Here is a 15,026-nt window from a genome sequence, read left to right as displayed (position 1 = left end):
CTAGTAAATAAAAAATTATTTAATCCCTATTGTTTTGATTCTTTTCCCATCAAATGAGTCAGTTTATTTAATAAAAATTATCTCTGAAGCCTCTTTTTTTTTGGTACAATATATTTGAAACCTTTAGTATTATTACTAGAACCGGAGCTAATATCATATTTGAAATCATTTATAAATACGTCTCACATAGGCTAAGATAAAACTCTCATTACATATTTATCTCGTATTTTATAAATTGTTATTTAAAAGTTGATTATAAGTCATTCCAACTTGATTATTTAGTATTTTACGACAACTTCAGGTTTTACGAGTTAGCTTAGCTCATCCATTAGTGTCATCCAGCCATTATTTGAAGCTAGAGCCATACGCGTATGGGTAAAACTGAAGTAAAGACTTCAAATTAGTTATTATCAACTCAAAATCATTCCATTTAAGAAGCAAGACAAGTGAATGTATCGTACAGTTCACCATGTATAGAAAGGCTTGTACAGTGACCAGGAGAGTGTAAAGTATTCTATGTTGTAAGTGAAACTGAGTGCTATTTGACACGCCTAGAAGGTTTAAGCGAATAAGATGAAGAAGAGGAGTGAAAGAAGAGACAAATAGCCGACATGTCATCCATGGCAATGTTTCTTCTCTTTCGTTTCCATTCATATGCAGCGCATTGAACCAGTCTCTGAGCTGCTTTTTCCTTCTGAGGCACTGAGGATACAATCTTCACTGCTTCATCGTTGGAAATAACATCCCATACCTGAACGCACAGAAACAAGGATGATAATTAACGTAAATGTTTTCTGTTCTGAAATCCTGATTGAAATAAGAATAGAGTTACATTACACATATACATACCCCATCTGATGCCAAGATTATGAACTGATCCCTGGTGGTGAGTGTTCTTTGAGTGACTTGAGGCACAGAGATTAGTCCAAAGTCCTTGACACAGTAATCACCAAAGGCTCTTGATATGGCAAGCCCTGGCGTTTTACCATCTGGCAACCACACTCTGTACACTCCTGGTTCATCTTCCATACAAAACACCTTCCCTTTACACTTCTTTATGCGCTCCGCTTCCTCTGATGTATACAAAAGCAACTGTCAATTTTTCTTACACCCACAGAATTTAGGGTAGACTGGGTCTATGTTAAGTAAAACATATAATTATATCAGAAGTGTGCCTCATTATAAAGTTTATTTTACCTGGTAAGTTTGGCTTTAAATCAGTTGTAAGTTGAAGGGGAATCAGTGTGCCATCATCATCCTCTGAAGCAGTTGCCAAGACAGCCCGAGAGTCACCTAAATTTGCTAGGGTGAGAAGTTTACCCTGAAATAGATTTGGCAGAAATTTTAGGCTGCTTCTGATAAATACATCAAATTGAGATATTGCATAGCTCTGTATATTGAGATTGTGAAAAATATTATTGAGTTACAAAGACATGTTCCTTAAAAGATTTGGAGAAGATCCATCAAGTAGAATTGCATAACCATCGGATTCAAATGTTTTGCACCAGTTGAACAAGAGAACCGTACAATCTAAGGTTTCTGAAAGCAAATAAGCAAAGTAATAAATCGGTACTTGAAGATAGAGAATCTAACCTGTTTAATAATTGTCAAAGCAGTAGCACCACTTTGAAAGGAATCAAAGCGGGTATGGTTCTTCAGATCCTGATCCACAGCAGCACAAGTCTTCAAATATGATTGCTTCCATAGGTCAAACCAATGAAGGTTTCTGTCTTCTTCAAGTTTAAAATCCAGATCAAGTGATGTTGTAGCCAAGGCTTCTTGCCAGTTGCAGAGTAAAGAAAGAGGTATTAATTCTCTGACCCTTTTGGCTACAAAGTGTCCCCATGAGCCATGCCCATCAAATATTCCACAGAAGATCATGTCATCTTGGCAACCAAACCCCTACCACACCAAACAAATTAAAACATAGTAAATATTCATATGTTACAGAAATTTGTAGGAAAGTCAATGTTTTCTCAACTTGATTTTACTCGAAATCAGTTTATCTTCTCGAAGCCTCAAATGCCTCATTCAACTCCCTTGTTCCTTGTTCTTTACAAAGTATCTTGGGATAATTTTGAAACATTTCGTGATTATTTTCATTAATTGGATACAAAATACCGTAGTTTTTTTTCATGGCCACTAAATACCATAGTGTCATTATTTGATGGTTGAACAAATTACATGAGTGTTATATAACACGTTTTCAGCCACATATGATAGATTGATTTGAACATATGTAAGCTCCTCTAGCAGAATTATTCATTTGAGCTCATCTCTGACATGCTTACTTGTTTACAGCTGATTTATTTGATTGATTTTCGATATATTTATATGCTAGCCAAACTTGCTCGGGCTTCTGATATATGATCTTTGAAGTAGTTTTGCCAGATGAACAAAAAAGGATGGAGTTGGCTTACCTCCCAAACAGCAAGACGATCCTGATTGGTCCCTTTTGTGCCCCTCTTGGAGAAGACAGATGCAAAAGTGTTAGCCTTATGAGACTTAACAGTTCCAGATGAGCTCAACAACAGTTCATTCTTCTTTGCTTCTTTGGCCAATGCTTCCACAACTTTCCTTCCACCTTCATCCTTTGGACTATTCTTTTCTCTTCTGAATGACACAGTTCTCGCCAATCCATTGACAAGAGATGGAAAGAAAACCATGGCGGCAACCACTACATTCCAATCACGCTGCAATACAAATTTCAACCCTTGACATGTTCAAAACCAGATTGAAAATCTTGGCAGAATCAAGAAATTTAACTCTTGTTATATGATTTTGTGGCGACGCCTGTTTTTCCTTTTCCAGAAACAAAATGAAGACGCAAACGTTTTTCTCCAGTAAAGGAACATGAACAAGGATAAAATATTCAATACCTTTGAATCCCAGTAATCCTGATATAGGAGAAAAGTGTTGCTTGCATTGCCTGCAAAATCTGAGGAACTCAAAGGTGATTTCGCTGAAGTTATATATATGTGTGTGTATATATTTACTTGCACTCATTAACCAAAAACTGCAATCACAATTGTGTTAACGACGTGACGTTTAATTATTGCAACTTATAATCAACGCTGGTGGCTGGTGAGTGATATTACCTTATCACCCTTTTTATGACCTCCTCAAGATTCAGAAGGAATGAGCAATTTGAATACTAAAATGTTGTTCTCTTCACATTTTAACTTACATTATCAGTTACATCATGGCCTCCTACTTGTGAGTTCCTATGATTATAAAATTGAAAAATAAATCGTTGAATTCAATAAATTAGTATTTTCTGAGGGATTAAAAACAAATATATCAACTTGCGCATTTGAATAATATTTTGTCTGCACCGAACTAAATTTAACGAATTAAATAAAATATCATAACTGGTCGGTAATTAACAATTAAGAAATTTGAATTAAATTAACATAACTTGACAAGGACTTAAAGCATTAAAAAGTTGCCTTTTGTGGACGAGATTAGATTGTTTTTAGTGGTTTGGTTTAAATTAATTAATAATTAATGTTCAATGTTGATCACAAGGGAAAGAGACTAAATATCTTTACACAGTCATAATAATTGAATAAATCAATCTATTGGACAAATTCTAACCAGGTAACCAATAAATATACCAAACACAAGGCTGTGGCTTGGCCAGTTGTTTTGGTGGGCCCCAGGATGTCAAGGGTCAAATAAAAGGGACACTTTGTGAAATTAGTTTGTGACCCATCACCACCAACAATAAAACAAAGACACTTGTTAAATAGTTGATTAACAAGCATACTTTCATGGCTTGGATGGATGTGGAGGGAAAGGGCCCCACATATGCATGATTGCTGCATACTAACTCTTGAAGAGTAAAGAGCTATTTTTGTGGAGTTTCCATGGGAGGACTTGAGTGGAAAAATAATGACATTCACTAGTAAAGGACTAAGGTCATGTTTTAAAGATTCCATCCCTAACTTCATTTCTGAATTAGGGTCCTTAAACACCATTGTTCCCTTACCAAGGTTTTGAATGGCCATTTCCCCCCTTGATACTTGTTAACATATGATTAAGACGCAATCTCATATGTCATACATACATACATATATATATATAAATATATTGATGTCATTCATTCATTGGAGAGTTAATAAACAAGAAAAGTTCAGAAGAAAATTTTAAACGAGAATCGATGACATAATAAAGTGATCATTTTTATTATTAGTTATGGTTATTTAGAGATACAGTTGATGTAATACACCTAACCCAACCCAAAAAAAAGTAAGTCATCAGGATAAGACTTTTACAAGTGCTAGATTGCATCCTAGATGGGATGATTTAGAATAATGAAGATTCTGAGTCAGAATGGTTCATATGGATTTTGACAAAGACTAGGTTGGGTTTTATATTGGATATTGGTGGGGCGGCATTTAGCACTAAATCAAAAGTAGTGGTGGAAAAAAAAAAAAAAACGCATGCCCAAATGAAAATACTGGTTATTTAATTTCCTGAACATGATCCACCACTTGAGTTGAGCCTAAGGATGAGGAACTTGCTTTAATGTGACCAGTAATAATCATGCTTCTGTCCAGATCATGAAGAGGAATGAGTGCTTGCAGGGGAGGCATTGATATGTACCTTTAATAAAACTGAAAGCTACAGAAGGTTTGAATTTAGCTGACAGGTAAGAGAATGAAATTTGTAAGAAATATAAATAGAAAGCATTAATAACAACTAAATTCATAAATATGACAAACAGATTTATTATAAGGTTAAGGTTCAATTTTGCTAGAAAGTTTTCGCGTAAAAGTTCTGATTATTGAAAGTTTTTAATAGTTAAGAGCGATATTGCTCCTCTTTCAATGTTTCTGAGGCGATATTGGTCCAAAGAAAAACTTTCAAAAACTCACAATTCCTACACAAATTTTTTGGAGCAAAATTAGACCTTTATTATATTTCAGGGTATAATGAAACTAAATGATTTTATACAAGAATGAACTGCAGCAGATATGTTCTTTACAAGAAATAAAATAATGCAAGTAATAAAGATGCAGATCCCTGGGAAAAAAAGGGGGAAAGATCCTCAATATTTTTTACATACTCTCTCAGACATCACACGGTCAATGGAAAACTTGAGAAGCGTAGTACTCGCTTTCATTGAAAGCAGGTTTTAAATTTTCTTGACACATGAACTGCAACGAAAAAGAAACAAGATGACCCTTCACTGAAGCCAATCTCTCCAAGGGATCAGTATTCTTGATAGCTCCATTATGAAAAGATTCCAACACTTTTGGGGCAATTCCTATATCAATAGTTGTGTGGCCAATTTTTTCTTTCCAGCGAGCTGTGCTTTGTCTGAAAGCAACTCTACAAAATTATACGTTTAGAATGCATGTCAGGACAAAGAGAAAATGGATAAAATCATAAAATACCAAAAAATGAATGATAACTGCCATATATACCTGGTGTGTATCAAATCATTTGGCACGCAAGAAAAGACATCTTGGTAAATTGCACTATTTCTCTGAAAGACATCCAAATACATTTACTAGTTTACTATAATTCATTTCATAATTAATCTATCCCAAATATTCCACAGATCATGTTATCAATACAAACGTTCAATTACCTTTGCTCTTGCCAGCCAAATGTCCTTATAAGTAGACTCAACAATTGGGTCTGTTATTTGATCAATCTGGGGAGAAAAATATGAACATAATCAGTGGGAATCAACAACACGAAGCACATTATCTTCTTCGGATAAGAATGAAATTTGCAGACCTCTCCTTCTTGGAGACCCAAGTGTTCAGACCATAATGACAAGCGAAGAGTCAGAGCGAACTTCCCTGCTTTCCATGGTTTTCCACCCATATATGATCCAGTTAACTCTCTGTCTTCTATTACAACACCAATCTGAAATTCCATTGGGACAATTTACGAGATTGAATATGACACAACAATTACAAAATAGTAGTTACTGAAATGAACCTTAACTATACCTCAGAGTCTCTGGAACCAAGTAAACTTCTATCGTTAATATTAGCAGATCCTATCAAAGTTGTACAGTCATCGACTATCATGATTTTACTGTGAACATACACCTGAAGAATACATAAATGTGAATAAGATTTCCGGTGCTGCTCACTTGAATATAAGTGATGCACTTGGAACAAAAATACCTGGCTGGTTGCCACTGGACCGCCATCAAAGAGTCTTCCATAAGCCCTGAGGCCAAAGAAAGATATATAGTCGTGGGCTTTTGCACCCAGGAGATCACAGAGATTATGCAATATAGATTTTTGTCCTCTGCAAATGGTTCGGTACTGCCAGTGCATTATGGCTCTTACAGATGCTGCCCCACTATCATCAAGGCCTCCCTGCATGATTATGAAATAAGTCCAATAACTATGCGGAAAATATTTATTGAGGAAGTAGAAACTGTACAGACAAAAAGCAAAAATAATAAGAACCTGGAAGCCAGGAAGGAGGGGGATGACAATTATAACCCTAAAAACTTTTTGATCATTGTAAGCTCGCATAATCCGTTGATATAAAGCTTCCAACACACGATTTTGTATCATCTCATCTCCTGAAAGACCTGAGATAAAAAACTGATTCTGGAACAAAGTACCAAGGATGAAACGGAACAATCAGTCCAGAAGAAGCCACAAAACAAGCATAGGAAGTAATACTGAAATAGGAATGGTAGGCATTGGAAAAGAAGGGCTAAGCAAGAGAGGGAACTGAAAATTAGTATCCATGATTAGGAACAATCAAAACACAGTTGTGCCACGCTGGATACTGAAAATTATCCAATATCAACTCCAATAATTAACACAGAAAAAAAAACACTCTTCTAAATCACATGTTTGGAGACTAAACATAAAACCAAGTCATCATAATTATAAACGGGATCATCTAATGTAGGTACAGAAGGAAAGTACATAGATACCTCTATGTAGATGAAGTATTCAGCTTTCTCAATTAGAGAGCAATAAGCATTGTGGATGCTCTGTTCAGTTTGGCTTGTCCCAGCAGACCATTGACTGACACTCCTAATAACCTAACAATTTAAATGATAGCATAGATTACTATATCCAGTGTGGGGAAAAATTAAAAAGAAAAAGAAAAAAAAAGGGAGAACCAGTTAAGAAGACAGTCAGATCATATGATGTGCCGAGATGAAAATAAATCTGTCGTGAGACCAAAGTAATACTGATTTTTCATGCAATTAGGCAATGTTACATTAACTATGGTTAAAACATCTGTCTCTATCAAAAAATGATATCAATTTAGCGGCCAAAACATTAGTAATTGATTACTACATCATCTGAAGCATTTCAAACTACGAAGAGTTTAATCAGATGATCTAAAATATTAAAGAAAGGGGAAAAAGAAACTGTTGGCGCAATTATCTTTGAGGTGACCACTTGAGTTTGGGCAATAGGCATCAGTAACATACCTGACAGCGGCAGGAAGCACGAGGACCAACTCGTCCAGATTCGTCAGCAAAGCCTCCCTGATCACCCCGTTCTTGTGCCTCCCACCATTCAGGATCTGTGCCTTTTGTGCTGACACAAGCAACTCTATCTTGAGACATTTTCCCACTTTCATTAATATAATCAATATCATCTACAAAGCCTTTCATTGGTGTATCTGAGCCAACTGGTTGAACTCTGGCCTTCTGATAAAGGGGAGGAAGACTAGTACTCGTTTTGATTGGCTGATTGAGATTTGAAAAGGTTCTTAACCTATTTGATTCTGGGTATCCTTTAGGAGTATGTGGCCCATCAGATTCCTGAGGCAAAAGCAGAGGAATGTCTTGAGCTGGCGATAGGGAAAAGGAGTCATCCCTTCTCATTCTTCTACGATCAATAGGTTTCTCATTTCCAATCTCCAATTCTCTGTCTTTTCCGAAGTAGTGTGGAATAACCATATGATGCTGAGGCATAAGTAATGGTATTGCTTGCTCATATGGAGCTTTGCTCCTCTAAAAGGAAAAAAGACACACAAAAGGCATTTCAAATTAGGAATCTAGGAACACAATGTGTCGATCATCAAGACATTTTATTCTAATTATGGATAAAATCTAACCTTGGCATAATTCCATCGCTGAACAAAGTGCCTAGCAATGTCACGACAAGGTGGTCCCCAAAGGGCACAGTGGACATCATGCCATGGCATACGAGGATATTTTCCACGATCTAATTCATCTTTCATTGTATCTTCCCATGAGTTTGGTTCAGATTCCCTGGAAAAGGTTAAATAAATCGATGAATTATGTGATGTTATATTAGCCAATCCAGCAAGTCAGCGTTAGACAAAGTAGCTGCTATAAAAAAAACAAATGAAATCATATTAAAGCATCTCTATGAATTTGAATGGGTAACTACGCCAGTAACTCCCTCAAAAGATGACTAATTATGATGGTTCATGCAGTCTAACAAATATATACACTCAGCCTTCCGATAAGAATTACGTTGCATTCAACTAGTGGATTGCTTTATTATCCCCGCATACTTCTCAGATCCTGATTCTATTTTGAAAAATAGAAAGAAATTTAAGACCATTTTTGTTTTTTCGGTTTTTCATAGCCCCTTTAGTAGATGCACACAATTTACCTAGGGTTATAATAGTCCTTCCCAGGCCAGATCAAAGGAGGAAATCTCCCACTCTGTGCTCAGGTGTGTCATAACGACCAAAGCATAAATCCAGTCCTCCAATAAAGCAAATCTGGTGATCAACAATAACTAGTTTTTCATGGTGGGACCTGCGTGTAATCATAAGTCCATATTCTGAATCACAAATATATACTATAATTGATATTGCTGGTAAAATCAAGATAATAAAAATTCTATACGTAATTATGTGTGTAGATGTATAAAGAAGTCCTGGGTAAGTTGCATACCACAGGTAAACGCCGCTAGAAAAGTGATCAGGATAGCGCAATACCCTCACATTCTCATGAATGCTGAGAAGCTTTTTCTTGCTGTAAATGCTGTTGATTTTCAAAGCAAGAGCCACTTCTTTGTAGAGAAGAATAAAAATCTGCACCAAAAGGCCAGCATTCATACCTATCCCAATCCTTCTCAGCTCTCACTTGGAAAATAGGATAGTCAAATCTTCATCATTTATTAGAGTTGTTATTGAGTTAGCAGCTAGGGTTTTGATATTTCACTCTGACACCACGTAAGAAAAATCATGCATCACGAAGCAATCCGACAAAAGATCACATGACGCAAAACCTAGCAATGGCTGTATAACTCTCACAGTTGAAACATATCAATACCAAAAGCAATTCAAAACAATATTTTCTTTGTACAACTGGGCTTTTCTCTGCATAATTAATAAGGCATTGTAAAGGTAATGGCCAACAGTTACATTTTAAAGGGACATATCCCTGGTATTATTTTGTTTAAAAAAAGAAAGAATACCTGAACCCCTTGCTTCGCCTTTGCTTCCAGCAAATTATCAAGCCTTGATGAAGCATGAGAGTGAAAAGGACGCCGCAGGTACAGTTCTGGGCATAGCCACCATCCACAAATGAATATCTGCATGAAGCCCTCAATCACTGAACAGAAAAAGAACGATCATATGATTGTGGACTTGACGTCCAACATAATTTTGATGCTCTAACAGAGAATAAAAACCTCCGCTTTTGCTTCCTCAATTGAAGCAGAAATGGCTTCAAATGCTGCCTGACCATCTACGAACCATTGAGCCTGGCTGTCATCTTCAATCAAGCCTCTTGGAGGAGCAAAAGAACCATAGCGGTGAGAATGACACCAGCCTTCAGGAGGTTTTACTCCAGCATCATTTATGGCAGCGACCCAATCTTTAACTTTATCACTACTCTTTGCTCTTACCCTGATGCTCCGATTTCCAGAAGTCACCTGAACATTTACAGTTACCAATTAAAGAGAATCTCCATTGGTCTTGAATCAGACAAGCTCTAATATCCGATTGTCATTTTATGATTAACAACGAAAAGATTAACCAAGAAACAGAGAGAATATTAACTGCCACTCTAAAATCCATTAGACACGTAATAACAGAGATAGAGCATTTGACCTTGAATGAATGGCGTAAAGGGTTTGGTTCAACCATTTCTGTTGCCAGTGTTGGACAACCTTCTCTATTCCCATCTGAGGCACGAAGTACATCAAACACAATAATGTCCAAAGGTTGGGTGTCAAAAGGATCTGCCAGAAACGCCAAGAATCCAGGTTTTAGTACAGCCCATACCTACATGTAACAAAACAGACAAGCAAACAATGATAACATCGAACCAAAATCTATAGTAATTTGTAAGTTAAATATAAGGAATTGAAGACTGATGCTCCATTCGTAGAACTGAAGAATTTCAAACTATGGCATGTTGCAACATGCATCGTTGTAAATTGTAACAAACTAGGAAGCAACAACATGCGGATAAAACAAGGGCAATAAACCAAAAGGTGGGATGCGATCTTGGAAACATCATAACAACTTTTGGGAAACAAAATGATAAGACTCCCAATTATTCATACCCATGTCAGAAGGCATGAGCGTGACAAGCTATAGAACAAGGATGAAGAAGGCTAAAGGGAAGCTGAGATGAATGATTCTTGGGGAGTTTATAGAAGTTATTTAGTTCTGTAGCTGAAGTTGTCCATTTCACTTATTTGCTCCAGTAATTTTAATCTCTTGTTTCAGTTATTTCTAGAGTGTTCTAGGTTGTAATATAGCCTAGAAGGAGACAGATCAGATTTGTCCCTTTTTAAAAACTAAAATAAATTTTAAATTTGAAATGATAAGGACTTTTGGAATGAATGATATATTAACCAAGAAGATCAACAAAACCGTTGCTCTTCATTGAACCATCAGACTGATGCAAATCATATCATGTTAAAGTTATCAACCAGCATGAGAGTATAAAATAGCTTCAATTGATGCCGAAATTACGTATGAATGACTTCTAGTATATTTTCATAATTTGACTTCAATGTACGACTTCAACAGTACTGTCCAAGTTTCACACCCAAGTTATTGCATTTACAGGTATCACGACAATTCCACACAAAGCTATCAACCCATGTTGAAAGCACAATGTCACTACCTTTTGCCAGTTGTCATTGCAACAACTGAAACACTGAACAATACAACATTGTCTGGAATCATCATCCTTTGAAATGTTTGGCAAATGCTTCACCATCACATATTCTTCTTTCAGCTTGGAGCCATATTCAGGTGAGAAGGATAACTTTGATGCCTCCAAAAACTTGCAAACCTACAGTACGCAATACAGCTGCTTACTGCAAATGCAGGTACCTTGTCATAATAGTAAGTACAGGAATGCAACAACAGTTCAAAGGCAGAGATAAAGAGCGATGACAGGGTAGCAAAGTTTAGTCTAAATGGTATTATTGACTTGCTCAGTTTGGCATATGTCTATTTCTAGCTCTAAGTTAGTTAAAATACAGCTAAGCCTACTAACAAACTGCCCGTGCAGCTTAAAGCTAACACACACACACACACACACACACTGTTCTAAAGTAATTATTTGCTAACACAACTTTTCAATGATGATGGCTGGCACAGGCGACCCCAGATTGATGTGACTTGTCTTCATTCTACATATTACATTACCAGGTTAAATTTTAAAGTTTCAATGTATCAAAGACTGATTCTTTAGCCTTTTTGCATAACTTGTATTTCTATGACATTTGAATGAAGATAATATTATGACAGTTAGATAAAGAAAGCGTGGCTTTTATAACACGGACAAGTATTATCATCAATAAGTACATGCATGAAGCAAACCTCCGGAGAATTAACAATACTAATATTTCCAAAAAAGTGATTGAGATATCCTTGCATAGCAACCATCGCTGTGTCTGAGACAGACTGCTGCCCACCTAAGGCTGGCCGTATAATTGGTAAGGCAGCAATAGATGGAACATCCCTGGAAGAAAAACCACATATAAGGTAATTGTGACCAAAAAAGTCACCGAAGTTCTGAAGAATAGGCTAACATAAGTTGCAATGTCACCTGTCTTTAGCACTTTCGTCATGATGCAAGATAGTTTCATCGTCCACTTCCTCATCATCTTGCACCATAGCGTTGTTTTCTCCAATTCCTAGATTTTGAAGCCATTCTTTAACCTTGATATAATGTTTCAGTGAACATCACAATCCCAAAACTTTGCTAGGCAAACAATATATCATCAAATAAAATGAAAATGTGATTGAAAGGAGAGGATAGTATAAACGATACGTGTATGGCAAAAAAAACATTTTAATATGAGGAATTAACCAGAAAATCAATATAAAGATTATCGGGCAACACACACCTGCTCTTGCTTTTCATTAATTTCCTCAATAAATGCACGTTTCTTCAGTGCAAAATGTAAATAAATCACTTGAGAAGCTTTCTTCACCAACTGCCACTTGAACTAAAATGAAAATGAGATACATATTAAGAATAGTCCAGTGACAGGAAATTCATTCAAGTAAATAAAAACACCTATTATCTGAAGTTTCTATCGTCAAATTGAAACCATAGCTAAAATGTTAAGCACCAAACTGCAAAGGCATATCGACTTGATTCATCAATCACAGCCTAAAATGGAAGGAAGAAGTCACCAAATCAAGTTGCAAGAGACAAGAAAGTTTAAAAGGTAAATTTTAAGCTGAGAAAACTGAAGATAAATGGCCAAGGTCCATTGGCGACCATAAAGAAACGGGGTTTATTTCTGATTCCTCAGTCCAGCGCAGAATATTGGTTTATTCTCCATTTTAGTTTTTTGGCCCCTTTGTTCCCCCAGTAAAGCTATGGCGAATTTACCTACGTTATTTACATACTGTGTTAAACTATATTATTGTATTCAGATAATCATTTCCTTTCCTATTTCTTCGATCACTTGCTTTTATGATTACATGTATTGGTTTCGTCATTTCACACTTCAGAGGTCCAAGGATCTGGGCTCATGAAATGGAGGACTCTCAAACAACTCCAAGAAAAGCACTAGTAGGAAGACAATGAAGAGAGATATGGAAGTCTTGGTACTTGTTTGTATTGAAACTCAATGGTGTAAGAAAGGAGCATGGGACTGATGTCGCCAGCGTCGGGACGAGAGACGGAGACGATGGTAGCTTTAGGCAACTCATCGAAAATCCGAACGGGCTCAGGGCCGCCTTGCCGGAACGATGCGACGGGTGACATTATCGTCGGCGGCGGATCGGGGGGAGTTGAACGTACCGGGAAGGGCCCCCGGACACCGATCCCTCCGAGTCCGACGCCATGGGAATTCAAAAACATGAAGGAATAAAACGACGCCAATGTCGTCGGTCGGATCCAATCTGGGGAGTGTTTGTTGAGGGTGAGACAATGGCGTCTCCCGCGCGTTTGCTGCGATGGTGGTCTGGTGATCCATCGTCCCCAGAAGTCAATTCCTACTTGCTATGTTTAGCATCAGAAAGATTGGCCAAATTACATTTTATTCCTTCGAATAATGAGAAAGCCAACTTCTCGCAGTCGTAGGCTCGTTGCGTGTTTGGTTTTGGTTGGTTTCGTTAAGAAATGATACAATTTCATGCAATTCTTATATTCCCTACGTCCTTATCAGAAGCCACTTCCATGAAGGTAAATGGTCCTTGTCATGACTTACGATGGAGTATTAATTTTTTTTTAAAAAAAAATTATTTTTACTTAAAATCTCATTAATTGTATTATAATTTTTTGAATATAATTCACTCTTCTAATCTTACGTATAAAGCACTTCCAGTATTATTAAGAAAAATTTTAAATTTTATTAGCTCTTTTAAAATTTAATAAATTTTTTAGTTTGTCAAATCTAATATATATTCTTATACCCTACACTTTAATGATTTAATTTCATGAATAATAAATCAGAGGGAGTATTTATATATATATGATTTTAAGCGAAAGTTACGAGTTATAAACAGGCAAATTCCTTAAAAGAGGATGAATTATCATATCATCAGGCATCGTAAAGCTCCCATTTTTGTTAGTGTTTTATTTTTCTTGCCTGGCCTGGCCTTTTGAATTAATTTTAACTGTGTTCAAGTGCCTCATGACAAGGCCTAAAGTCTTTTTATTCTTTGTTTTTCTTGGGCATGGGTAAACCGTAAAGTTTGACATTCTGCTAGTATTTTATATTTGGAAGTCCGTTGATCATCGTTAAAGCATAATCATTTGCAAAAACTCGTTGGCAAAAAAAAAAGTTACAAAAACTCGATTTTCAATGAGTCTTCAAATATCAACTTAATATTTGCAGTACAATTGAAATAATTCAATCAAAACAACTTTATTATAAAATAAAAAGCGTAACTTATATATATACATATATATTTATATCAATATGCATACCTTTTGGGCAACATATCAATATTTATAGAAACGTAAATTATCTCTTAGCCATAAGCAACCTAAATCATTTCTTAACTCATGGACAAATATTATGCTATCAACAACAAAGATCCTGAGATGCTACTGGGTCACACGAGGTTAGACTTAGATAAACACAATTATAGCCAGTATAATTGGGCTTAAGCCTTAAAGTGTCTTTCCTTTTAAAAGCCCGTTTTCATTGGGATAAAAAACGTGGTCCAATCATACTGTAATTTAATTAATTTTCTTAATCATTAATCTTTATAAGGTAATTATTTAACTTGTACATTTAGAACCTAAAGAAATATAAAATAAACATCTTCTAACCTCACGGGAGGGCATCTTTACTATCAAGCTTATTCTTTTTGACCACATCCACATGCCATGCTTTGCACAATCATTCTCTTTAATTCAAATTATCACATTTCTTATTAACTCCCCAGTAACTGGATTTTCTTGAGCCACCGACCCACCCTATTGGCAATTGGCATGACAGATGAAGAACTATTTCTCTTTAGTCCTTCGTACGTCCCGTTCTAATATTTATTATTTTTATCAATTATTGTTTAATTTCTTTATTTTTCTAAATAAAAGCACAAGGAGATGACGTTTTAGAATGCAAGTAAGGACACTAATATTTGGCTCATTCCTTTTTTTGAAAAAA

At 36.1% G+C, this 15,026-nt stretch overlaps 1 protein-coding gene and 1 pseudogene across 1 annotated transcript; both read right to left on the bottom strand.

Annotated features, from left to right (window-relative positions):
- Positions 1-382: 382 nt before the first annotated feature.
- LOC114711344 (probable protein phosphatase 2C 34) lies at positions 383-2,987 on the bottom strand. Its single transcript, XM_028895737.1, has 6 exons — positions 2,880-2,987; positions 2,421-2,693; positions 1,594-1,902; positions 1,198-1,321; positions 850-1,073; positions 383-751 (listed from the first exon to the last, which is right to left on the bottom strand). The coding sequence occupies exons 2-6, from the start codon at positions 2,664-2,666 to the stop codon at positions 539-541; spliced, it is 1,116 nt and encodes a 371-aa protein (XP_028751570.1). The 5' UTR covers positions 2,667-2,693; positions 2,880-2,987; the 3' UTR covers positions 383-538.
- A 1,957-nt stretch (positions 2,988-4,944) lies between these two features.
- On the bottom strand, positions 4,945-13,284 carry LOC114711343 (phospholipase D zeta 1-like; annotated as a pseudogene).
- Between the last annotated feature and the right edge of the window lie 1,742 nt (positions 13,285-15,026).

Source organism: Neltuma alba, unplaced genomic scaffold (genome assembly GCF_004799145.2).
Source record: "Neltuma alba isolate B1F8T4 unplaced genomic scaffold, ASM479914v2 tig00011289_pilon, whole genome shotgun sequence".
In the NCBI taxonomy this organism is placed as follows: domain Eukaryota; kingdom Viridiplantae; phylum Streptophyta; class Magnoliopsida; order Fabales; family Fabaceae; genus Neltuma; species Neltuma alba.
This window is presented reverse-complemented; position numbering and strand designations above follow the sequence as displayed.